Raw genomic sequence first — 26,103 nt, 5'->3', positions numbered from 1 at the left:
AACAGCTAAAAGTGAAATTGCTGGGTCATACTGCAACTGAATTTACCATTTTGAGGAAATGCCAAATTTTTCCAAAGTGACTGCATTACTTTACATTCTCACCATACACGTATAAGGGATCTACTTTCTCCACATCCTTGCCAACACTTGCTACTGCCATCCTTTAGATGTACAGTCATGTTTCATTTTGGTTTTGATTTATATTTTCCTATTGTCTAATGATGTTGAGTATCTCTCCATGTGCCTGTTAGTCATTTGTATACCTTCTTTGGATCACTAATCCTTGTATGTTTGCACAGAGCTCCATTAAGGTTGTGGCTTAATGAGTCCCCTATTGATAGACATTTACATTGTTTCCAGCTTTTTACTAAACAATGATACAAGAATGGTAAGAAAGAATAACACATAAAATGAACTCTCTTAATTCACATGACTACTATCTGAGGTATAGGTATTATTTCCATTACAGGTGATAGAACCAAGGCACAGAAGGGTTAGGTGACTTACTCAAGATCACAGCTAGGGACTGACAAGGGCTTAATTTCCAGAAAATATAAACAGCTCATACAACTTAAAAAAACAAACAACCCAATCCAAAAATTGGCAGAAGACCTAAACAAGCAATTCTCCAATAAAGACATACAAATGGCCAATTGGCACATGAAAAAAATGCTCAATATCAGTATCAGAGAAATGCAAATCGAAACTACAATGAGGTATCATCTTACACCAGTCAGAATGGCCATCATTAAAAATTCCACAAAAACAGAAACAGACTCATAGACATAGAAAACAAACTTACGGTTATTAGGGGGGAACAGGGGTGGGAGGGGATAAAATGGGAGTTTGAGATTTGCAGATATTAACTACTATATATAAAATAAACAATAAGTTTATACTGTATAGCACAGGGAACTATATTCAATATCTTGTAACCTATAATGAAAAAGAATATGAAAAGGAATATATATGTATATGTATGGCTGAAACATGCTGTATACCAGAAGTTGATGCAACATTTTAAACTGATTATACTTCAGTTGAAAAAAAAGATCACAGCTAGGAAGTATCAGAGACAGGATTCCATCTAAGCAGGGTCTTCCTCATTAAGTTGTGCTACCGAATGCATATGTAACTTTCGCACATGAGCAGGTTTATCTGTTGAGCAAATTCCTGGAAGAAATAGTATGCAAGCACAACATTTAGAAGGTTCATTTTAATAAATACAGATTGCCTATTATGTATGTGCATGGCTCCAAGCCAATCACTGTGGTGGGGAAGGCCTCTGAAGGTAATCCTAATGGATGTGAAGTGGTCTCGTAGAGGTTTTAATTTGTATTTCCCTAATGAACTGAGCATCTTTTCATGTGTTTACTGGCCATGTACATATTTTCTTCAAAGAAATGGCTATTCAAATCAGTTGTCCATTTTTCAATTTGGTTATTTGTCTTTTTGTGATTTAGTTGTAAGAATTCTTTGTATTTTGGGGGTACTAGATCCTTATCAGATATTTAATTTGCTAGCTAGGATGGCTAGTATCAAAAAAAACACAGAACAAGTGTTGATAAGGATATAGAGAAACTGGACCCCTCATACACAGCAAATGTTAATATGAAATGGTGCAGTTTCTTTGGAAAACCATTTGGTAGCTCCTCAAAATGCGAAACAGAGAGTTAACATATGGCTCAACAATTGCATTCCTAGGAATACAGATGAAAACAGACATCCACACAAAAACTTGTCCATGAATGCTCACAGCAGTGTTATTCCAAACAGCCAAAAACTGGAAACAACCAAATGTTCTTCAACTGATAAATGGTTAAATAAGGGTGGTAACTCCATAAAATGGAATATTATACAGCCATAAAAAGAATGAATTACTGATACATGCTACGACATTCATAAACCTTGAAAGCATTATGCTAAGAAAAAGGCCAGTCACAAAACACCATATATTATAAGATTTCATTTATAAGAAATTTCCAGTGCAGGCAAATATAGAGACAGACAATAGAGTAGCAGTTATTTAGGGCTGGGCAGTAGAGAAGAAATGAGGAATGATTACTAACGGACAGAGGGTTTCTTCTGGGGGTGATGCAAATGTTCTAAAATTGTGGTGGTGGTGGGAGGATATACCTCAAATGGTAGAGCACATGCCTAGTATGCACAAGGTCCTGGGTTCAATCCAGTACCTCCTCTAAAAAAAATAAGTAAACCTAATTACATCCCCCCACAACAAAAAATTAAAATTGTGGTGGTGATGGTTGCATTACTCTGAACTACCAAAAACCATTGAGTTGTATACTTTAAACTGTATGCTGTGTGTGGATACATTAGGTGTTAAATGCCTATCAGATTTGAAATGTAATCAAACTGGTAGTTACTAGTTTTTAAAGACATTGAGCAAAATACTTTTATACAGTAGTTCAACAACATTGCAGAAGAGTGATGTAAACCAACTCATGTCTTTTTAATAATAAATTTTATATGCATGCAACCAAAGTTCTGCATTATAGAGTTATTTAAATTTTTTTAGGAGGAGAGGCTTGGATATTTTTAGGGTAAAGACCACTATTTTAAATGTTAAGTCAAAGTTTTAAGTGAAGAAAAATTATTTGGGGTTTGAAAAGCTACTGAATATGCTCACCATACTAAAGGAGACAGTAGGCAAATTAGCTTTAAAATTACAAACATATTGATCTTTTATGATAATCTAAATCTCTGAGCATCTACTATGCTCATCAGGAGGAATTAGAGCCTCAATTCTAAGTCTGGGGTTCCACATATCTAGGTATATATATTTCCTTTGGGGAAATGGGTGGATATGGGAAATGTGAACTGGAAGTGGAGGAACGGAGGATTGAGAAGCTTGTTACTGAGAGAACAGGGTTTATTAATGATGAAGTAAAATTAACATTTTAAGGCAGGACAAGAAAAGTTAATCGCAAACTTCTCTCTGTCCATTTGGGCCTCCTCCCTCCCTCCATAATGTGCAGGGTGCATCTGCAGGACACATTAACCAGAGCTCCGCAAAGATGGGAACGCCTGCTCCACCGTAAAGACAAATTTTTCCCTTTCTTCTGATGCTAGTCATGTAATTTCTTAAAATAATAGCATTCTTTCCCAACTCTGTACAGTTATGGTGACTCGATGCTCACTCTGTACGTGCATACCTGGACTGTGTAACGTTGGTGAACTTTATGTAAAATATCAGTATGTCGTTTTTGATGTTTGATCCTTAGCCTCAAAAGTGTGTATGACTGTGCCTTGGACTTCTAAGAGAACCGCTCTCGGAGCTTTTTGAGAGCCTGTCTTCCAGGTCATAATCCTGTTTGGTTCGAATAAAATTCCCTTTTTTCCTTTTTCTTTTTAATTAAAAAAACCTTTTTTTTTTTAATGTGGAGAGGTAATTGGATTTATTTATTTAACAGAGGTACTGAGAATTGAACCCGCTCTACCACTTAGCTATACCCTTCCCTCCCTTTTTTCCTTCTTAACTGTTAATTGAATTTTCTTTGATATTAGTTTATTTCTAGACCAGAGTAATCATTGAATCCGGCCAAGTTTTTCTGACCACTATGAAATTCCTTCAGCTATTTCAAGGATGTTGAGAATTAGGGAATGATATCAAAATCACTGCACCAAGGTGAAAAAGCTAATGACCCAGCACGTTTTTATTGGGGTTAGAGGGAGGTACGGCCCTTCTCATGAAATCCGCAACAATGGGTTGCGGGAGTAGCAGCTTTCTAGACCCAGAGGGCCTACCCTCTTGTCCTTCCCACGGCCTCGCCTTTTCCCCGGGAATTCGCTTGGCCTACAAGGCCCCCTCGTTTCTCAGCACTGAGAGTCCGCTCTGCAAGGTCCACCGCCACCGCCGAGCTACAGCTCAGCTCCATCCTTCTCTTACGCGACTCCTAGACGCCTAATGTTTCAACCAGGTAATTTTACCTTCATTGACGCACACCCGGTCTCTTCGTGTTTTTCTACGTCTCGAGCTATTATTTATAAGTCGGTTGCGCGCAGCTGGCGCAGCTAAGTGCCTCGGAGTCGGGCAGAGACAGCAGCCCGGCAGGCTAACGGGGTGAGCTGGAGCGGCGGCGCAGAAGCCGGGGGCGGGGCCGGGGCCGGGGCCGGAACCGGAACCCAGGCTGCTCTGCTCACCTTTCCGGTAGGGGCCGCGCCGCGCGGTCACGTCGCTGGAGTAGCGGCGGCGCGCTCGGCGCGGAGGCTGGGGGCCCGGTGAGCGTGCTAAGGTAGCGGGGGAGGGGAGCGGCGCGAGGCGGCAGGGTCCTGCTGACGGAGGCGGGGTTCCGGTTTCCCCCACCAGCTGCGGCTACCCGGGAGGGTGCGGGGGACAGACCCCCGGGGCGGAGCTGCGCAGATTCGAGAAACTCGGCAGGTTGTGGACGAGCTGGCAAACTGGCTCCTTCCTTCGCTAGTTTAATGGCCCCGTCTGATATTGCAGAAATAAGGAATAGAATTGAAAGACTGTTTATGCCTCTTTCCGCTACTAATTATTATTTTGTTAACTTTTTTTTTTTAATTAATTTTGAACTGTAAAGCGACAGCCCACTAAATGCAATGTGGTGTCCTGGATTGGATTTTGGAACAGAAAAAGGACTTCAGTAGAAAAACTGGGGAAATCTTGATAAAGGAGGTAATTTAGTTATGTATGTTGGTTATGCAGTTAGGTGCATGTATCAGTGTTAATTTCTTATTTTTGATAAGTATACCTTAATATTACATTAGAGGTATTAAGGGTATACATGAGCTCACTGTACTATCTTTGCAAATTACTGTAAATCTAAAATTATTTTAACATAAAAATTTAAACAGAATCCTACAGCGATATGCAGCAGACCAATGTTTACCGAAAGAGCTGAAGTTAGTTCCTTTTTGCCAAGCCTGACAGGAATTAGCTGTCTGTTTGATCAACTTGTTTGCTAAGGAGGGTCCGGCTAGTGGGTGTGGCTGCTTCTAGTTCAAGTTTTATGGGCAGGAATCTGTTTTGTCTTTCAGTTCCATCCAATGGATGTCTTTGGAACACCTGTTATACACGAGTAAATGAGACACACGTGTTCCCTACCCCCAGTGCAATAAAAATGCAAGTTAGGTAGGAAGTAAGGACTATTTGAAAGGTGCAACACAGAGCTGGAAGGGTTTAGAGGTAGGAGAAATCACCTCTGGCCCAGGGGAGTCAGGCTACTGGAGAGAGCGGCTGTCATGAACTGAGGGGGCCTGAGAGGAGAATGCATTCCTGGAGAATGGCTCCAGCAGAGGCTTTTAGGAGAGCAGGCTGAGGGAGCCTGGGAGCAGGTACAAAAGAGGGAGCACAGCACATGCCCAGGGGCTACTGACGCAGATGGCACAGGAAGTGAAGACTGGAGTTTCCTTATAGAAAACAAGGAGACACTTAACTTTAATTGTATATGCCATGGGAGCTGTGGAATGTTTCGGGCCAAGAGGGGGGCATCATTTTGTCTGTGCTTGGAGATGATTGACTAGGCAACAGTGTGTAGGATGGCTTACAGTAGATCACTTAGGGAAGCATTGGTTTAGCCCAGGAAAGGTCACAGAAATTCAACCATGGCTCTGAAGTTGATATACACAGAATAACATGGTTTGGGGAGATTTTGTGGACCTAGAGAACTCAGGAACTGAAGACATCAAAAAGAAAAGAAAAAAAAAAAAAAAAACCCCGAAATCCCAAAGTTTTGGCTCTGGGTGTTTTGGAGCATGGTGGATGGATTTGCAGAAATAGAGGACTAAGGAGAACCCTGGAGTGGGGATGGAGAGGGCAAGCAATTTGTTTTTTGAACAAGCTGCATTTGAACTGCTGGCAGAATACCCAGCTGGAGATGTGTATTTAAGAGTGTTGAGGAGTGGAAGCCAAACATACAGAGGGGACAAGAAGAGGAAAGGGAGCCCCAGCGGACAGATAGGAGGTAGCTGGGGATTCCTGTTGGGTTAGGAGCCAAGATGGCCCTGTGGCCTGGACATGGAAAGTCTGTGGTATCACGGCTTCTGCAGAGGTGGAGGACCCTGAGGAATGAGGCTAGATCTTGGATTTAGCAAATTAGGAAAACACACATCACTTTTCAGAGTTGCTTTAGTGGAAAAGTCGATTATCTGCTCTTAGCCTGTAGTCTGTTCATCCCATGGCCTTTCCCAAGGGGGCCAGGAGCCAGAGAGATGGCTTCTAGTTCTGGCTCTGCCACTACCTGTGTAATTTTGAGCAAGTCATGTATGCCTGGACTGGCATAGGAAGACATTTGCCTTAATAAAACCAAAAGGACCCTTTTATTCCTAGCAACACCTAAAAGTCCACAGAGCCCAGGTTCCACGGGGCACACTTTAGAAAATGCTGATATAGAACCAGAATTTTAGAGCTCTGAAGAACCAAAGAATTTTATCCAATTCCCTTACTTAACAAATGAGTAAACTAATACTCAGTGAATATTGACTTCAAATATATCATATTGATGGGACCCAAAATACCCCTATAAAGTAGTTATGCTTAAACCTGTTTTGGAGATTCAAAAACAAGCTCTGAGAAGTTAAGTGACTTGCCCAGGATCACAGAGCAGCCAGTGGTGGTGTGAGATTTGAACCCAGGCCCCCAAGTCAGGGCCTTCTCTGTCCCACTTCCTGTTGCCCCACTGGTTGTCAGCACTGAATGCGTTTAAAACTGCTTGAATGGAATGCTAGTAACTTCAAACATTTTCCCTTTCTTAGAAGGAATGTGTTCCAAAAGTCAGGTTCAGTTTGACCGCATTACATATATATGTTACTATTAGTACATAAAAGCAGGAGAGTACACAGCCAACAGTTCCCGAAGTTACATTTTAAGAAACAGAGCCTTAGACCATGTGAAAGCTCATTATGTTTCATCAGCTCTGAGGAGTGGGAAGACAGAGGCCTGAATAGATGCGGCCTCTTGAAAAATACTCTGAGCTGATCCTGTGATTGCTTACTCTTTCCTCTTACTGCTGTTTTCCTCTGCGTTGACCAAGTCCATTGTCTTCGCTGCTGGCCTCCTGACCCTGACCACACCCTCCTTAACAGACGCATGAGGCTGCATTTACTAGAGGTAAAACACGGCCTCTTTGGGATTATTCTTTGATTCAATAAGTAATTTCTTACCTACCTTGACAAATGAAAATAGACACACTTATTTAGGAAATAAACCTGTAAAGGAACCAAGATGATTTTATAAAAAAATTGGAGGGATAAAATGGCTCCAATATAGTGTGGAGTGTTGCCCAAACTAGCAGTTTTAGACTTTTACTCTCAGTTGTAATTGATGTCATAAATAATGAAAACTTGGTTTACTTTGATGTTAATCTCACTGAAATTCTCTGAAAGATAGAAAGCAGTGGCTGAGAGAGTCTGAGAGTATGTGACATCAAGGGCCTGGATTCAGAATCTGCTTATACCTCTTGTTAGCTGTGTTACTTAACCTCTCTGTGCTTCAGTTTAATTGTCTATACTTAAACAATAGTAGTATTATCTTGCAAAGTGTTTGTGAAGATTAAATAGAATAATCTAAGTAGAGCACTTAGAATACTGCCCAGCATACAGAAAGCAAGCAACTAATGCCAGCTATTATTATATCTTGTTTTTAAAACTGTTGCCAGTTTAAGGCATCCAGTTTAATAATTTTCTTATCTAGGAGGGCACACCTGGTTAACATCTCATCTTTCCCCCTAATCCAGTTAAAATGTCCCTTATTTTTTTCTGTGTTTAAAAGAATTTTTTAAACATTATTTAAGAAGTATAATTTACATATATAATAAAATGTACCAGTGTAAGTATGTAGTTTGATGAGTTTTGACTACAAACCATCATTTCAGTCAAGATATAAGGCTTTTCATCACCTTGGAAAAATTCCCCCATGCTCTTTGAAGTCAACCTCCCCACCCCAGGCAACCACTGATTTGTTGTCTGTCATGTACATTAGTTTTGCCAGGATTTCATACAGTATGTGGTTCTTCTGTTAGCATAATGTAAGATTCATCCGTATTATTGCATATATCAGAAATTTATTATTTATTACTGAATATATTCTGTTGTATGGATGTACCACAGTCTGTCCACTTTCCTGTTGATGGACATTTGGGTTGTTTTTAGTTTTTTGGCTAATTTGAATAATGCTGTGAACATCTATGCAGACATTTCTGTGTGAACATATGTCTTCGTTTCTCTTGGGTAAATACTAAGAATGCAATTGTTGGGTCACTTGGGGTTGTACTTTTTCACAGGGGTTGTGCCATTTAATACTCCTGCCAGCAGTGGATGTGGATGCCCACATCCTCGGTAACACCCAGAATTGGCAGTGGTGTGTGGGGGAGTCGCATTGTACTTTAAATCTGCAGTTCCCTCATGACTAATGACATGAGCCTCTTTCCATCTACGTGTCTTCTTTTATGATGTATCTCTTCAAGTCTATTAAGGGCCTTTGTTTTTAAATGTTGAAAATGTTGACCCTAAAAACAACAGACCCTTCAAACATGATAGATTTATTTGGCATCTATATGTGGTTTTAATAGTGGGAGACTAAGAGAGAGACTTCAGCAAAAATACAAGGCTGAGATTTAATTATTTTTGAACGTCCTGGTAAGCAACTACTTACACAGCAGAATATTTAGAAAGGATGTCAGATGTGTTTGTTTTCCTTTTGTGTGTGTGTGTGTGTGTGTGTGTGTGTTTGTTTGAGGGGGAGGTAATTAGATTTAGTTATTTATTTTTTGGAGGAGGTACTGGGGATTGAACCCAGGACCTTGTGCATGCTAAGCATGTACTCTACCACTTGAGCTATACCCTCCCCTCTATTTTCCTTTTTTTCGAAAGTGAGTCTTGAGACAAGGATGAAATATTTCTAAACCACTTCAGCAAAGCAGCTATTTTGAAATGACTGGTGGCGAAAGTCCCTCTTAACTGCACTCTGGACTGGAGGGACAAGGCTGAGCATTTCACGGGCTCTCCAGCCACCAGGTGGACCAGTGTCACCAGGTAGGTGCCCACCGCTGTCTCTGCACAGGAGGGCTCAGTGATGGGGTTGTCTCTGCAGGGCATTTTTACCTGGAGTTAGCCCCAGTTATCCAACGGGGAGCCTTATTGAGGTGACTGTTTTATTTTTCTGCCCCAGAGGCAAGTATTTCAGTTTGTTGATTCCTACCTTCCTTCGTTAACTTATTTAAAAGTGTGTATTGAGCATGGATCATGTCTCAGATACTGTTTAGGCATTGGGAATGCAGTGTGACCCAAAAAGATAAAAATCTCTACCTTGTAGAGCCTGCAGTCCACTCGGGGCCCTGGGGGTGGGTTTGGGCTCTGGCAGAGGAACTGTCCCGGTCGCCCTACCTTTTGAGAAGCATCACAGGCAGGCCAGAGCCACCTCCTGCTTCCCTGGGCTCTCCCTTTTGTACTATGTTAGAAGGTCCTAAGGGATGAGGAGAAAAATTGAGGTGAGAAGTGGGATAGGGAGGAGGAGTTTGTAGTTTTAGATGCGGTGCCAGGAAAAGCCCCACTGAGAAGGTAACACTGAAGGAAAGACCCAGAGGAGGTGAGAGACCAGCTGTGCATCTGTCTGGGGGAAGAGCAGTCCAGGCATCGGGGCAGGAATGTCTGGCTCATTCATTCTGACCCAGGGTGAGGGCATGAGGCCAAGATGAGCAGGGAGGCCCCTCACCATTGGAAGGGTTTTGGCTTCTACTCTGTGTTGTGAAACAGTGGAGGGTTTTGCACACAGGTGTGGCATGATTTGAGAAAGGGAGGGACAACGGCAGGGACAATCCCACCTATTGCTGTCCCAACAAAACGTCTCCTAATTGTGTTGTGCACAGAAATAGAAAATGAACCAAGTAGAGCTGTAGGAGAGAGCGTCAGAGCCCCGAGCACCTGAAGTCCGTCAAGGGCCTGAGGGACTGAGGCAGGATTGTCCTAGTCATTGGAAGCCGGTTTTTCAGACGCTTTTCTGAACTTTGTACAGATCTTAAGCATATGAAAACTGAACCCTTTCCTTCGCAAGCTTGTGTGTCAAGAATGTTCTGTTTCCTTGGCAAAGGCTGCCCTGCTGTGTTCTGATCAGTAGATTATTGGATTCAGTAAAAGCCTTTCCTGCTTCCTTGGAAATAAGGAATTGGATCTTTTCTTACCTAAAAAGTCCTGGAATGTTAAATACCTTGAATTGGATTACAAGGGGCATTTGTGGGCTATGCCTGCATAGTATAGAAAAGGACTTTTCTAAGCACCTACTGTAGAGCACAGAGAACTGTATTCAATTTCTTATAACATATAATGGAAAAGAATCTAAAAAGAAAAAAAAATATGTATGTATATGTAGAACTGAATCACTTTGCTCTACATCTGAAACTAACATTGTAAATCAACTATACTTCAACAGAAATTTTTTTTTCTTAAAAAATGGACTTTTCTTCCCTGGCAAACCCAACTTTTATTATACTGATGGCTTTTTAACTACTGTTTTTCTTAACTGCAGATAACCTGTTTATCCTGATGGTAAAGAAGGCACGTGGCTGATGAGCAAGGTGGCGAGGCCGCCGAGCGAGGCAGAGGGGCCGGCCTGGGAGACAGAGGACGAAGACACGGCAGAAGGCGATTTAGGGTATGGCCTTGGAAGAAGACCCGGCGGGATTTATGAAGCGCAAGTTTCACATTTATTTACGTCTAGAAAAAGATCAGATGGGAAGAACTTTAGTCCTCCCCCATTTTCAAGAAACAAGGAAGAAAGAAACAGAGCCACTTTTCAGTATTCCAAGCATAAGAGCGTGCCGGATACGTACCTGGAAGGGACCCGAATTTCCCATCGCAGACGACAGAGTAGCACTGGTAAGAATGCCCGGTGTCCTCTTCCTCCTCCTCCTTTCTGCCCTGTGTCACCCCTCCGACACATGAAGGTGAGTCTCCATCGTGGATTTTAGACATTTATCTTTATTCACGTCTAGGGACTGGTGATGATACGAAAGTAATCAGTGTTTCTATTTCCAAGTATTATGCAAATTGGGGAGTATAGTAGTTACTCTGCATCAGTACATGTATGTTAGTTATATCAGTAAGTGATCGCCTTCCTTGCTTTTTTTCTAAAGTAGTGGTGTACTTCATTTGGGTTTTTTTTTTGGTTTTTTTTTGTCTTATTTAACATTTATTGGGTACCTAGTAGGTGTCTGGGACAGTTCTAGTCTCTGGGAACAGCATCAGTGAACAAAATAGTCAAAGGACCTAATGTCATGGAGTTCACATTCTAGTAGAGGAAACAGAATAAACCAGCAAATCAATCACTGTAGAACATCAAGCAGTGGTAGGTGAAAAGCTAGTGATTGGAGGGGCCGGGTGCTGCCATCGCAGGCAAGGGTCAAGGGTGGCCTCTCTAAGGAGGTGGCATTTGAGCACTGCAGGTCTGGTGTTTATCTGGGGAAGGAGAGTACAGGCAGAGCACATTGACTTCGGGTTGCTTTAGGGATGTCATAAAATTCCACCAAAATATCAAAACAAAATTAATCTTAATTTATCCTAACTAAAAATAAATTATGCTCTATGCTAAAGAGAGAATAAAAATTCAGAGTCATACTGTGAGAAAATGTTACACCTCCGAAGTGAAGTGATCGGGACCTGGTGGGCAAGTCCCAGCCTGCACTGCGTGTGGCGCAGCTCCTATGTGATTGAATCTTCTGTAATCTGCATTGTGAAACTTCCCCACCAAAGTGGAACAGACACAAATTAGAACAACATGAAAATAATTTAAGGAACATGGGTTCAGATTTACAAAAAACATGTTGCAGCCGAGGATCTATCTCCATCCTTCAAAATTATTCTTGAAATTAGGATGGGATTATTTATATAGTTTTCTTCCAATTCCTTATCATGCATAGAGGATAGATACTGTTTTACAAGCAAGATGTTGAAAACTGAACATCAAGATATGATGTCTTTACATGAGGAAATACCACTGCGTTGTAAACAAGATGTAACAGCAATGGTGTGAGTGCGTATTTTGTTAGGTTATGGACTTTTGTCTTTTTATCAAAGTTGACTTATCCCAAGTAAGTATATTGTATTAGTTTCCTATTGCCAATAGGCAATTTCCAAATTACCAGAAATTGAATGGTTTAAAATAACATAGATTTTTATTTTACAGTTATTATGTGTCTCAAAAGTCCAAAAAGGTTTCACTGGGCTACAATCAAGGTATCGGCAGGGCTGCCTTCCTTCTGGGGGCTCTAGGGGAAAATCCATTCCCTTGCCTTTTCCACCTTCTAGAGCCTGTGTCCCCTGGCCTGTGGTCCTCTTCCTCCATCTTCAAAGCCAGCAGTGGCTGTCAAGTCTTTCTCACACTGAATCACTCTTGACACTGACTCCCCTGTCTCCCTCTTTCACTTATGAAGACCCTTGTGATAACATTGGGCCCCCCTGGGTAATCCGGAATAATCCCCTATCTCCAAGTACTTCATTTATTCACACCTGCAAAGCCCCTCTGGCCATGTATTCATAGGTTGTGGGATTAGGAAGTGGAGGGAGATCTTTGGGGGCCATTATTCTGCCTACCACAAGTATGAACAGAACAGAACTTGTCATTGTCAAGCCAGTGTCACTTCTGTCCCTCCTTGTAGCCCTGAATCATCAAAGTAAAAACAGAATTTAGGTTTTCCCTTGGATACTATCATGTTGATAAAAGTTCAGAATAACAAAGAAAAAAATTGTTTCAAGAAACTTTTAATGTCCCTCAAAATATTCTCAGAAAAATTTTTTTGCTTCTTTTTACCTCTTATCCTCTTGCTGTAATTTACCACTTTAATGTTTTTCTGTTGCCAGTGAGAACACCATGAAAATGAAGCACCCAGGAAGTTCAGTTTAATGTCTCAATTGACTACATTAAGGAGATAATAATTCAAGTTACAGGAGCTTCTAGTCATTCTTCTTGGAAAGAAATTAAATTCAGGTTATTTTTTAGATATTCATATCATGATATTGATCAGGCTTAAGCCAAATGCCAAAATTGTTTTATTTCACTCACCAACATTCATGGGGTTTTTTTGGGCGGGGGCGGTAATTAGGTTTATTTATTCATTTAACAGAGGTACTGGGGCTTGAACCCAGGACCTCGTGCATGCTAAGCATGCACTCTACCACTGAACTATACCCTCCCCTCTCACCTTCCTCGTTCCTGTGTCTTTTCATTTGTGGAATGTCTTAAGCTATCCATTTTTATCATTATTTGGTTTGTTACAATTATTTTCTCTTTTCAATTTAAGTGAAGCCTGTTTTTCATATTTTGTAAACAAATATCCTGTGTTTAACCAGTTAAAGAAAATATTAAAAAAAATTTTTTTCCCTAATAGATTCTAATTCAGAGTTGTCAAATGTGGAATTAAGGCAACATCTTCATGAAACTTTAGAGGTAGGTGCTCTTGTTAATATACAAATTCTCATGGGAATAAAGTCCACTGATAGATATTTTGTGTAAGTAGTACTAATATGGTTTGGAAGGCAGATATTGGCTTTCCAGATAGTCTCATGAGCCACAGTGTCAAGCTCATAGCTTCCAACTGGCCTCCTCCGTTTCTTAGTCTTCTCATCTCTCAAAAAAGCTGTTTATGTAAACGTTCTCTTTTCTACCTTCTGATTTTTTTTTTAAGTATAGTTGATTTACAGTGTTTCAGGTGTACAGCAAAATGATTCAGTTATGCATATATATGTATATACTCTTTTTCAAATTCTTTTCCATTAAAGGTTATTACAAAATATTGAAGGTAGTTCCCTGTGCTACATAGTAGGTTCTTGCTGTTTATCTATTTTATATTTAATAATTTATATCTGTTAATCCCAAATGCCTAATTTATCCCTCCTCCAGCCCTTCCCCTTTGGTTAACTGTAAGTTTGTTTTCCATGTGTTCTATTTGTTTTGTAAACAAGTTACTTTGTATCATTTTTTAGAGTCCATATATAAGTGATATCATATGATATTTGTCTTTCTCTTTCTTCACTTCTTTAGTCGACCTTCTTTCTCTAATCTCCTCCTGGAGAAAATAGTTATCACTCCTTTCCATCTGTCTTCCCTGTATGTGTGGAAATAACCTGACTTAATTTAACCTCCTTAAGGTCAGAGGCTCAGAAAGTACCCCAGGTGGCCTGAGGAGGCCATCTGTCTTGCTGGGAGGAGGAGTTTCTGTGAGGTGCCTACCCTTTGGGGAACAGGAAGCCCAACTTAGTGATTCTAAGCATTTGTGATTCTTCTGGTGAAAGCTATTCTAGTAGTTTCCTAGGGCTGCCCTGACAAAGTACCACAAACCAGTGGCTTAGAGACAGCAGATTGATTCTCCCAGTTTTGGAGGCTAGAGGTCTGACATCAGGGTGTCGGTGGGCCATGTTCCCTCTGAAGGGTCTAGAGGAGAATCCTTCTTTGCCTCTTCCTAGCTTCTGGTGGTTGCCGCCGACAGTCCTTGGCTTACAGCTGCATCACTCCAGTCTCTGTCTTTCTGAAATGTCACAGGGCCTTCTGCCCTGTGTGTCTGTGTTCAAATTTCCCTTGTCTTATAAGGCCACCAGTCATTGTGTTGAGGCCCACCTTAATCCAGGATGACACTGATTATATGTGCAAAGACTCTATTTCCAAATAAGGTCACATTCACAGTACCGGGGATAGGACTTGCACATATCTTTTTTGGGGAATTCAGTTCAACGCATACTAGCTACTGTAGCTGTGTGGATGATCATGTGCTTGTTTTATGTGGTCCAAAGATTTTTCTCCAGTTTATTAGCTATATGGCCTAAATGGGTAAAAGCAAAAATTTGGACTTTCTGTCATAACTGGCACCTGATAGTGAGGGTCTCAATTTTGGCCTCTTCTGGTCCACTTATAAAGCCTGGAAGAATTTCCAACCTCATTTGTAAGGTCAAAGTGCTTCGAGTCAAAGTGCATGTTGAGTTTAAATGTAAACTATCCAAATTGATCATTTAGGGTTGCATATCTTGCAGAGAGGAAGACTAGTTTTATTTTTCTCCTTAGGAGGTAGAAATCTTGAAAACTGAACTTGAGGCATCTCAAAGACAACTTGAAGGTAAAGAGGAAGCACTGAAAATTCTTCAAAGCATGGTAAGAAGTTACTTTTAAACTTTCATGGTGTACACATTCCAATAATAAGTAGTATGGTTTTAGCTTTAAAAAAAAGGTGCACATAGAAATAATTAGAAATTTAATTTCTACTGATAAATGATCTTTATTTTTCTTAGGCAATATTTGGCAAAGCCACAAGTCATACCCAGGCAGTGCTTCAAAAAACTGTGGAACAAAAGAGATCCTTGGAGAAGGTATTTGCCACTTGTAGTGTAGACTTGTTCAATACAGTAAGCTTTCAAATACAGTTTCCTTAGAGACCACTGTACCAAAGGATGTGTCATTTGTGCATACTCTCTGCTGGGTGTGCTTCAACTTCATATGGTCCCTTCTATTTTGGAGCTTATAATCCAAAACACATGGGCAGAGCCCGCCAAGTTGACACTTCCTATTTTTCTTCTTTTCCTATTTTCCTTCCTCTGCTTGCCCGAAAGCCTGCCTCTTTCTGACAATCTCATCTTCACCCTAGATGGTCACATTCCTGTGCCTCTTGTACCCTCCCTTGATGGGACTGTCCTGGGCTTAGACTCCTAGTAGTGTACTTTGGGGTCTACATGTGTTGAAGGTGATGAAAAATCTTGGTTCAGGCCAGCAATTTTTTTTTTTTAATTGAAGTATAGTTGATTTATAATGTTGTGCTAGTTTCTGGTATATAGCATAGCGATTCAGTTATATACATATATATATATATATATATATATGTATTCTTTTTCATACTCTTTTTCATGATAAGTTATTACAAGCTTTTGAATATAGTTCCCTGTGCTATACAGTAGGACCTCATTATTAGGCCAGCTAATTTTGAAGCTAAACAGTTTGAAATTTTCCTCCTAATAAGCAAGCTTCAGAAAAGCTTTTTTGAGTGCTAAAGAGGTGTGTTATATGTGTTTACAAATGTCACTCTTTTTGAGCAATAATTAGTTTTTTTCTCTTAACCTATTTCTATGAAATGATTAAATGATTTATTTCAGCTATTCATGTGTCCTGAAATGATTTATTTGTAGTAATTTTTTCACAGAAGTGCTCTTTTCTTTCTATAGGAAATAAATGCCTTGCAGTGGGAAATAGAATTTGATCAGAATAGATTTAAAAATATAGAGGAATCTTGGATCCAAAAATATGACAGGTTTGAATATTATTATTTTATAATTTTTCTTTGGAAGTCTTTTAAAATGTGTGTAATTCAAATGTAGCTTAAGGTTTTTTCTTCTTTGAGCTAACTGTAAATGTAAAATTCACATTGCTTACCCATTTACCAGTCCCTATTTTTCTGTTACTGTTAATTTTCTTTTTAAAAAAAATAGTATAAACTGTATATTAAAATACAGTTTAAGACCATGTTTCCCAAGTTACTTTATTATTGGCACTGTTTTTTCTAACAAAATCTTTTGAGCAACTCTCTTATTAGTGCAAATTTATTTAGTAACTTTAAATTACAGCAGACTTATAAGGTCATTCATTGAGAAATTGATTTGATACCTGGGATTATAGATGGCTTTAGTGTGTAATTTTTTAATTTATTATTTCTTAATTTTTAATTTGAGATAATTGAAGACTTACAGAAAAGTTGTAAGAACAGTACAAATAATAATAATATATATTTTTCACCGATTCTCCAAATTTTAACTCTTTATCACATTTACTTTATCATTCTCTCTTTCTTTCTCTTTCTTTGTAGTTAAAATGCATGAATATAGAGGTAGTATTTTTCTAAACCCTTTTAGAGTAAATTGCATATATAAGGCCCCATTACTCTAAATACTTCAGTTTGTATGTATTTTTTTAAAAGGGGGCATTCTCACTTGTAACCATAATATACTTATAAAAATCAAGACATTAAATCCTTGAGCCTTCCCCAAAGTAGTTGCAATAATCCTCCTACTCATTACACACACACACCCACACACCCACACACACACCCACACACACACACACCCACACACACACACACCCACACACACACACCCACACCCCCATACCCTCTCTGTCTCTCTCTCTCCTTTTGTGGAGTGCGTATCTATTTTTACTTTAAACTAAACACCCCACACCTCTTGGCTTCTCTCCCTGTCACCTTTCTGAGATGGCCCACATTCTGCCTATGGAGTATGTATCTCCTAAGGCATTTTCCCTTCTGAGTGAGACAGACCACACTCTCTGTGAAGAGTGTATCTCTCTAAATAAACTTGCTTTCACTTAAATAAAAAAAACCCAAGAGTATTATTTTTAAATTTTTTTAATTAAGAAACTAACTTTATGACCACTGTTTTAATGAATTGTAGCCAATCCTGAGCACAGAATATAACATTCCCCACAAATATCACAAAATGTCTTAATGGATATTTTATTTAAAGTTATAAATTAAACCAGATGATCAGGCTACTATTTTTATTTTTTTTTATTAAAAATAATTTTTTTTTTTAATGGAGGTACCAGAGATTGAACCCAGGACCTCATGCACGCTAAGCATGCGCTCTGGCCCTGAGCTATTTCCCTCCCCTCCAGCTACTGTTTTTAATTTCGAGATTTTTTTGAATAAGCCTCTAATGCTGGGCGATTTAGGAACTCTTGTAAGTAACTATAAGTTTTATTCAGCAGATAAAGCTCCCTATGTACCTTTTTTTAAATTGAGGTATCATTGACATGTACCATTGTATTAGTTTCAGGTGTTCAATGTAATGACTTGGTATTTGTATATATTGCAAAATGATCATCACAGTAAGTCTGGGTAACATTCACTGCCATACATCGTTACAACTTTTTTTCTTATGGTGAGAACTTTTAAGATCTACTTTCCTAGCAATTTAAAAATATATGGTATAGTATTGTTAACTATATTCTCCATTTTGTACATAACATCTCCAGGACTTATTTAATAACTGGAAGTTTGTACCTCCTATGTATCTTTTTATGCAAATTTTGGAAGGTAGCCTGAGCATTTAGTTGGTGGTCAAATGGTTATTAAAAGTTGACTGAAACTTTAGTAAAGAGAATGAGTGTTCAAAATAGATGCCTTAGAGATATTTCTGGTCCTGATTCTTTCTCAGCTAAGCGTACAGAAGGGTTAACAGTAGGTTCAAAACCTTACCACACTCCTTTAAATTGTTTTCATTTTGTTACATGTATAATCCTAGACTGTTCTGAAATAGAAAAAATTATATTTGGGTTTTCCTGTTCTAATTACAGAATAAAAATATTCTAATTCGATTACAAAGTGTTACTGTATTAGTTATTTGGAGAGTACTTTTTTCCAGGCTAAACTGTGAAAATGCAGTCCTCAAAGAAACTCTGAAACTGAAAACAGAAGAAATTAAAATGCTCAAGTCTGAAAATGCAAGTAAGTAAAGAGTGGTACTTTGATAATTCTTCAAAAATATTATGTTAAAAGATCAGTTTTATATAGTATGTCCTATGTCCAGAACACACATATCAATAGACAAAGTGGTAACATTTTGAAGTAATCTATAATTAAGGATGAAAGAGAAAAGATATGCATCAGTGCAGTTTTTCAATTTTAAAAAAATTGAGGTGAAATTCACATAAAATTAACCATTTAAAAGTGAAAAATTCGTAACACTTACAATGTTGTACAAACATCTAGTTCTAAAATGCTTCATCACTCCAAAATAAAGCCTCACACCCATTAAGCAATCCCCCCAGTTCCCCATCTATCCTTCAGTTTTTATACTCAGTGTAAAACAAAATGGTAGAGCACCTGATGTTTGAGGAGCCTGAGTAAATGTATGTTTTAATGGAACACTATAGGAAAAGTATAAAATTGTATTAACTGTACATTAAATATAGTATTAAATATACATATATAACTATACAAAGCAGCATTATTTTTCTTATAAAAGTGTCTTCTGCGAATATCCCTAATACAAATATTTTTAATTTTTCAAAACATTTTTGGACTCCTTAAGAATTTGAAGTTTCTTACATATATTATGTGTATAGAAACACACACACAATATATCTTTTGTATAATAAGCCACTGTACGACAAAAGTTAGTGAAAGCCTATTAAAGTGTTTTAAGAAAATTAAAGTGGTACCAACTCTTCGGAAAATTTTAAGAGACGATGTTGATTGTCCCTTCTTCGCAGAAACTGTTTTAATGTGGAGGCTTGGAAGGGATAAAATAAGTGCTAAATCAGGTCATGGGCCTGAGAGAAGCACTTTACATAGTGTAGTGAGTGAACTGTGGCAAAGCCTCTGGGTGAGAACCACACACATAGATGGTGCTTCTCCACACCAGTGATTTGACGTAGAGATTTCTCCCGAGTTATGTTAGCTCCAGGACAGGAGCTGCTGATAACCACTACCCTTGCTCATTCCACCCTGCAACAGGAGAATAAAAGTTACTGATTTCTGCTCTCCAGGAAATAGCAGGGAACCCTCTGGTTCTAAATGTTTGCGTTGAGAGCCTTTTGTGAAAACTCTTAATAGAAAAGTCTGCTAGAGTTTGGAGAGCTGATACAGCTGACCTTAATAAAATATATGAAATCTCATCACCTGGGCCTCACTGTCCATAAAGGGTGAAAAATTAGCCCTTGTTTGTTCTCTTTTTGAAAATTCTACAAATTTTCTTTGAGCAAATGAAGACCAGACTTTGGTTCCATAGTTGAAACTTCCACATTAAAAATAGTAACATTTTATCTAGTGTTATGTGTATATTATCTCATTTGATACCCACTGTTCTGTCAGACAGATGGGGGTAGTTATTGTACATGCCTTGCTTAGAAGATGAGTATATGATGTTGGTGTAACTAGGTGGGGTTAGACTTCATAACCGAACACTTCTTCATATGGCCCCTCCTAGTTTTGAATCAGCAGTATTTGGAGGCCCTCGCCATGCTTGATATCAAACAGCAGAAGATGGCTCAGGAAAACACGTGTCGGGGTAAAAGTGGCTTTACAGAGGTTTCAGGTCTTGAGGTAGGTAAGCAGGTACAAAAATTTAGCAGGGGGTAAGTTTTCCTCTTTCGTTTTCTTTCTGCCATCGCCATCAGCTCCATTTTTAGGACAGCACCATACTTAGCAATTTGAGAGAGGCCCAGGTCCATTCTCCAGCCTTGCTGGTACCATACCTTTCAGGCATGACATTCTTGGACATGAGGGCATGTGCTAGCCACTTCTTGCCCTTTGTATTTCATTTTTCCACAGTTTTAGCAGAAACTATTGTTACCAATGTCTCTCCTGAATAGGGGCTTACAGCCTCAGAGTACTTTCCCACAGTTTTTAATCTGATCATCGTAGTAATCTTGTGAAGACTGCAAAGCAGGTACCATCCCCATTTTACAGAGGAGGAAACCCTGGCTCAGATAGTTTCAATTACTTTCCTGAAGTGACAAGGTCAATCTGGGGTTGAGCCAGGTTCAGAAGAAAGGTCTGCTGCTGATGGATTACTAATTGCTTGTTGAGGTGTGCAATGTCTTACAGTGTGGAAGTTTGGCTGGTAAGATAAAAAGTGTCCTGGGGACTCATGAGAAATGAGCAGGTATAACAGTGGAGTGAGAGGGGATAGCCATTCACATTATAGAACTTCAAATAAAGAAACTATTAATAATAATAGCAAATACATAGTCCTTAGTAAGCACCAGATTCTAAGTGCTTTAAGTAGATGAACACATTTAATTCTCACAACTACCAGATAAGCTGAGTACTATTAAATCCTCATTTTGCAAATGAGGTAAGAGGCACAAAAGGGTTAAGTAATTTGCCCAAAGTCACAAAGCTACTAAGTGGTAGAGCTGGGAAGTACATCCAGGTAGAGTTTAGAGTCTGTAATTTTGATCATCATGCTCTACTGCCTGGGTGGAAAACTAGTGTAATAACAAAACAGGAAAATAAACTGAACTGAGAGAAAATTCTGGAAAAGAAGGCTTTCTTATAATCCTGAGTGGGCCAGGGCCTAGGCAGGAACAAGGGCCCTGAGCCAGCTGATGAAGGAGCACTAAGGAAAGGAAGTACAATTAGGATTCAGAGCTCCTTGCAGAAACCTTGCATTTTCACATTGGCCCTACTCAGGTCGAAAGTTACTTTTGGCAGCAGCTTTTGCAGGGACAGTTATCAGGAGCCAGAAGTTGAGAAGGGAAGATACCAATCTACCACACAGCCACCATTTGTACGCTCCAGTCAACTATAAGGTGAATATGTGTGAGGAAGAATTTTCTGTAATAGCCTTTACACTAAGAGAGTGGAATCTTCCTCTCTAAACAGTTCTAAATTAGGATTCAATTTTCAGCTAATCCATTCCTGTGAAATTTTATAGCAACAGGAAGTTTAGACAATAATTCCATAGTAAGCTCCACATGAAACTTTAAAAGATATGGCACAATATGTTACATAGACTGCCCCCATTAAATTGGTAGTTGCCGGGATATGTTGGGAAAGCAATCTGTGGCTAGTTGCCAAGTGAGTTTTTTTAAAAAGTACAACAGTTCTTAATTTTATTCTAGCTACAGTGGTCAACCAGAAGTGACCCATATGGACTCTTTTCTTCATTGTGATCAATAGACAGGTTTTGAGTGATCAGGCCCCTATGCAATTCCAGAACAGTGGATGAGCCAAGAAATATTTAAGAACACATTACATGATCACAGAGCAGTTTTTTAGGCTTGGAGGGATGATTGTTTTCCTCACTGACATTAAAATGCACTCATCATTTCTGAGCATGCATCTTTTCCCAGCAGGACCTGATGGTAAGGAATGCTGGGCAGCAGGCCAAGCCCAGTCACAGGAAATCCATATTGTAGATGTTAATACTTACTTTGCTAGGTCAAGTTCCTGCCAAGGACTCAAGAATGAGGGAAACCAGTGCTAGGTTAAAGGTTTTTGAGAGTGAAAAGAAGGTAGAATTTATGTTTTTGTTCCAAGTAGTAACATTCTCTCAAAATTTGTAGTTTATTTCCACTTGGGTCCTGAAATCATAGTCTCATCTTCCTACTATTTTTGTTTTCATTTCTTTGAATCAGATGCTTGAATAAAATATGCATGGATATGTGTGTGTGCCCCTCTGTGTGTGGCTAAGCAGTATGACACTTAGTAATGGGATAATGCTTTTGGATTTAAAGCTTGCAGTCCTGGGAGCCTGTGTTTGTCATGGTCCCAGAGGGAGCCCCTGTGCCTGTGCCAAAATGGCAGCATCCACTCGGAAAATGCTTCTTCAGCTCAAACAGGAGGTACTGTACTATCAAAACAGTAAAAGCTTGGGTTTTGTTTCTCGACTAACAGTTGAATAAGTGAAGTATCTGCAATAATCAGCTTCATTTTAGTATTCATTGGGTATGGAACTTACCCTTAATTTTATGATAACATTAACTTATAAACTGTATTTTGTTTACATAGTTCCAACAAGTTGTTTGCATATGTTTTACTCAGTATTTTCTGAGTTCGTATTTCTTTTGTCTATATATGGCCCTGAAATTACTAGATATTAGAGGAAAAGGCACACATGCCTAAAATCACTAGGCTCTGCAACACTGATTAACGGAGAGATAAACATGAAGGTTATTAGAAAAGTTGCAAGGTACCTTTGTACCAGCCAGACCTAACTTTGAATCATAGCTCCATCATTTTCCAGCTCTGTGGCTTTTGGATACATACGTTAAACTGTAATAATGTTTGGAAGGTTGCTGTGAGAAATAAAAGACAGTAGACATACAATGTTTAGCACAGGGACATGTCTGGCATTTAATCAAATGACAGCTGCCATTGTAATTAAGCTTTAATAATAAATAGAGTGTAGACCATAATTTTTAAAATATTTCATGTTTATTGAAAGTATGGAATTTAAAGTCTTCAGAGTATATAGGAAAGCAAATAGCTAAACATTAAGCAATATATTATGAAAAGCATACGATTACAAAGATCAGTCAGCCATGGGATGTATGTGAAAGATGCTATTCATAACTGTTTCCACTGGTATTGTCTGGAGTGGCCCAAGGCAGAACTGAGATGCAGCCTTTGGCATCCTCCCTTCTTCCTCATTGGCCAGGACACACGCAGGGCCTGTCTAGGGTAATGAAGTCTAAGAGTTGGATTAACGGAATTGACAGGTACACAAGGGGAACTTCTGGTAATCTAGTTCAGAGTGGGCAGCTACTGCAGAAGAGAATGACAAGTGCCAATTAGTTTAAGCAGATGAAAGAGCTCAAAGGCAGGCAGGAGACTCATGCTGGCACAGAGACTGCATTTGCTAATCTGATTCAGCATCCAGGCAACAGTTGTTCTGGTTTTGTCTCTGATACCTCTCAAACTTTCTTTCAAAACCAGTTGGGACTTTTGCAGAAGAGTAAAGAAGAAGCCTACATAATGGCAGATGCATTCAGAATTGCATTTGAGCAACAATTAATGAGGAAAAATGACCAGGCACTAAGATTTACACAAATGGATAAAATGTGTAAGAAACCAACAAAATGGATAAATTGGAAGCACCTTAAAGAAGATGGTAAATATGAATTATAATGTCAGTAACTGGGTGTAATTTCAGTTGTTTTTGTTTATAACTATAGTTGAATAAGCACAGTTAACATGGAGAATATAATTGAAATTTCACAGAGTTGTGATTTATCTAAAAATTTAGCAACTGTGGGAAAAAGGGGGTCACTGGGGTGTTAACCTGTGCAGATAAGACCATAAAATGACAGGACAATCTCTTTTTAGTACTCTATTTCATTTAAACAAGATCATGTTTAGTGGAAAAAATTTGTAAGAGCACTAGATGATTAAAGTGAAGCTGCCAAAGGGAAATTAATATGGAAAATGGCAGTGAAACCCAACATTAAATATATCTAGTTAAACTTTACTGAAATGTGATTCTGGGTAAGACACTGAGTGGTAGAGGAGAAATCTTAAGTTAGACAAATTAATAAAGTATTCTTATAAAAAGTGAAACAAGTTAAGGTTTTGGTTCACAAACCTATCAAAAATTCATGGCCATTCTTGAGTCATTGTGGTATTAAACAAAATGTATAGAAATGGCATAAGAGAATAAAATTACAGTTGGAATAGGTAGACTGTCCAATATAAAGGTGTTATTTTTAGAGATCTAGTTTAAATGGTCAATCTCAATTTTCAATTATCGGTATTATTCAGAATTCAAATTGCTTCAATTTAAAATTCCAATTTGAAACCATTTCTCAGTCAAGAAAGATTACAGTGAAGTTTATTAAGTGTAAATGTTTTCGTATTAAAATTCTGACATGACCCCATTTCTAAATCTTTGTCAAAATCCATAATCCTAATTCCAATATCTCTCATTTTCAGATGAGTTCAGGACCAGTAAGAATCTTATAGTATCAAAATTGAAACTTAACAGTAGATACCTATTTTGTTTGAAATATTTCCTTTCAACATTGCATATTAGTATTAGTATATGGGTCAAGTGTTGGGAATTTTAGCTTCATTAACTTAACTTTACCCATCTCATGGTAAATTGCTTACAGAGATAATAAAAAATAGAAGTAGTAAACAAGAACTGTGAAAGTGGGTAAAAGCAGATTATAAAAGCTATGTATTCAGAGTCAGCTGGATGGAAGTCAGGGCAAAGGGGGGGAAATAATTTTCCTGAACTCTCATCCTTAAAGAGGAATTCCACATTGTCCTGAAATTAACTTCTAAAAGAGTTTTCTGACATGAGACAGGGGCCATTGAGCAAATTTAATAGCTAAGTCCTCAACAGTCATTTATAAGAAATACAAAATCACTATTTACATGGCTGTTTTCTATAATAATTCCTTGATAAAAGCTGAAGATATAACCTTAATGTTGAACTTGAGGTAAGTGATTTGCCAGGGGAATCAGCAAACTTAGTCCAATGTATTTAGCATTTTAGGACTCAGTGGACAACATGACGGGTATCTAGTTCTACCATGAATAGATGTGTAGGTGATCTTCCTCAGACACCTCTTCTCTCGGTGGGGCCCTTAATAGGAGCTGGATTGCAAAATTTTTAAAGGAATACTCTTTGAGGGCAGCCCTGGTGTTCTGTGTTGTTAACTGAAGTCAAATCCTTTTAAAAATCTGATCTTAATTGTTTTGATGGAAGGTAGGGAGAAGAGCCAGGAGACAGAAGAAAAGAAGAGGTAGATTCATATTCATTTCAGCACTTGTACTTATTTTATATTCCCGAATTCCTAACTTTCTTAGCTATTTACAAAATTCAGGAACTTTTGAATGGAAAACATGATTTGAGAGGCATAGCTCCCAATCTTTGCCTTCCATTAAGGTACTGAGACTGGAAGCAAAATTGAAAATAATTGATTCATCTCTGAAGTCTTTACAAGTATACACAAGTTTAGTAGCTCTTTTCGTCTTCCCAAACAGAAACTCCATACCCCTTCTATACTAACTGCCTGTTCCCTCCTCCAGCCCATGCTCTATTATTTAATAGCACAGCAACCCAACAATAGAGCATAGGTACTATTATTCTCATTCTGGAGGGGAAGAAATGAAGCTCAGAGAACTTGTCCAACGTCAGACAGTTAGGAAGTGGCTAAATGGGGATTCAAGTCCAGGTCTTGCTGTCTCTAAGGCAGAGCCTGCATGGTTCAGAGGCTACCTGTCTGCAGACTTGTTTTTTGGGGAGTGAAGCGGTTTCTCAAATAATGTGGGTAAGTGGCTGACATTTAAATTGGGAGATTTCACATACAAATCTGGATTGCTGGCTCCTCTGGAAGACTGAGATGATCTGGTAGCACGGGCTGCATTCTCTCCCACGGGGCAGCCACTGTGGGGAGCTGAGGAGCGGCTGTGCGATGAGACAGTGGCAGGACGGGCGTTGCTGTTTCTCACTGCGGCCCTCGCACCTGTGTCTGCCGTCCTGGCTCTAAAGTCTGCTCTTCCCACTGCACTGTGCTGCCTGACTCAGTCGTGCTAGAGGTCTCCTGAAGAGGACAAGGTCCTGACTGATTTAGGAATGAATCAGCCTTGGTTCACACTTACCTGTTTTCCTGGAAGTACATCAGTGAGT

At 39.0% G+C, this 26,103-nt stretch overlaps 3 protein-coding genes across 11 annotated transcripts in view; 1 reads left to right on the top strand and 2 right to left on the bottom strand.

The window, feature by feature from the left end:
• Window positions 1–929: 929 nt before the first annotated feature.
• On the bottom strand, window positions 930–9,075 carry LOC116659964 (translation initiation factor IF-2-like). The gene is made up of 3 exons (XM_032468379.1): window positions 8,944–9,075; window positions 3,949–4,333; window positions 930–1,173 (listed from the first exon to the last, which is right to left on the bottom strand). Exons 1-3 carry the CDS (start codon window positions 9,073–9,075, stop codon window positions 1,088–1,090), a joined length of 603 nt encoding a protein of 200 aa, XP_032324270.1. The 3' UTR covers window positions 930–1,087.
• CCDC125 (coiled-coil domain containing 125) overlaps window positions 4,143–26,103 on the top strand; it is a 30,716-nt gene continuing 8,755 nt past the window's right edge. For 3 of the 9 annotated variants that reach the window (XM_032473658.1, XM_032473654.1, XM_032473604.1), the window contains exons 1-11: window positions 4,155–4,253; window positions 10,502–10,851; window positions 13,359–13,417; window positions 15,026–15,112; window positions 15,250–15,327; window positions 16,174–16,259; window positions 18,385–18,467; window positions 19,951–20,031; window positions 21,159–21,277; window positions 22,205–22,312; window positions 23,406–23,580. In XM_032473658.1, coding sequence (XP_032329549.1) covers window positions 10,542–10,851; window positions 13,359–13,417; window positions 15,026–15,112; window positions 15,250–15,327; window positions 16,174–16,259; window positions 18,385–18,467; window positions 19,951–20,031; window positions 21,159–21,277; window positions 22,205–22,312; window positions 23,406–23,580 — 1,186 coding nt within the window. In that variant the 5' untranslated portion in view covers window positions 4,155–4,253; window positions 10,502–10,541. Of the gene's footprint in view, window positions 4,254–4,589; window positions 4,658–4,878; window positions 7,091–8,850; window positions 9,013–10,501; window positions 10,852–13,358; window positions 13,418–15,025; window positions 15,113–15,249; window positions 15,328–16,173; window positions 16,260–18,384; window positions 18,468–19,950; window positions 20,079–21,158; window positions 21,278–22,204; window positions 22,313–23,405; window positions 23,581–26,103 lie in introns of those variants that run through there. The other 6 variants (XM_032473617.1, XM_032473615.1, XM_032473631.1 and 3 more) reach the window with 6 other exon arrangements.
• Window positions 22,886–26,103, bottom strand: part of CDK7 (cyclin dependent kinase 7) — a 33,977-nt gene continuing 30,759 nt past the window's right edge. Inside the window, exon 12 of the mRNA XM_014559704.2 lies at window positions 22,886–26,017. Within this exon, the coding sequence (XP_014415190.1) occupies window positions 26,007–26,017 (11 nt within the window). The 3' untranslated portion in view covers window positions 22,886–26,006. The remainder of the gene's footprint in view (window positions 26,018–26,103) is intronic.

Source organism: Camelus ferus, chromosome 3 (assembly GCF_009834535.1).
Source record: "Camelus ferus isolate YT-003-E chromosome 3, BCGSAC_Cfer_1.0, whole genome shotgun sequence".
NCBI classification, from domain to species: domain Eukaryota; kingdom Metazoa; phylum Chordata; class Mammalia; order Artiodactyla; family Camelidae; genus Camelus; species Camelus ferus.
This window is presented reverse-complemented; position numbering and strand designations above follow the sequence as displayed.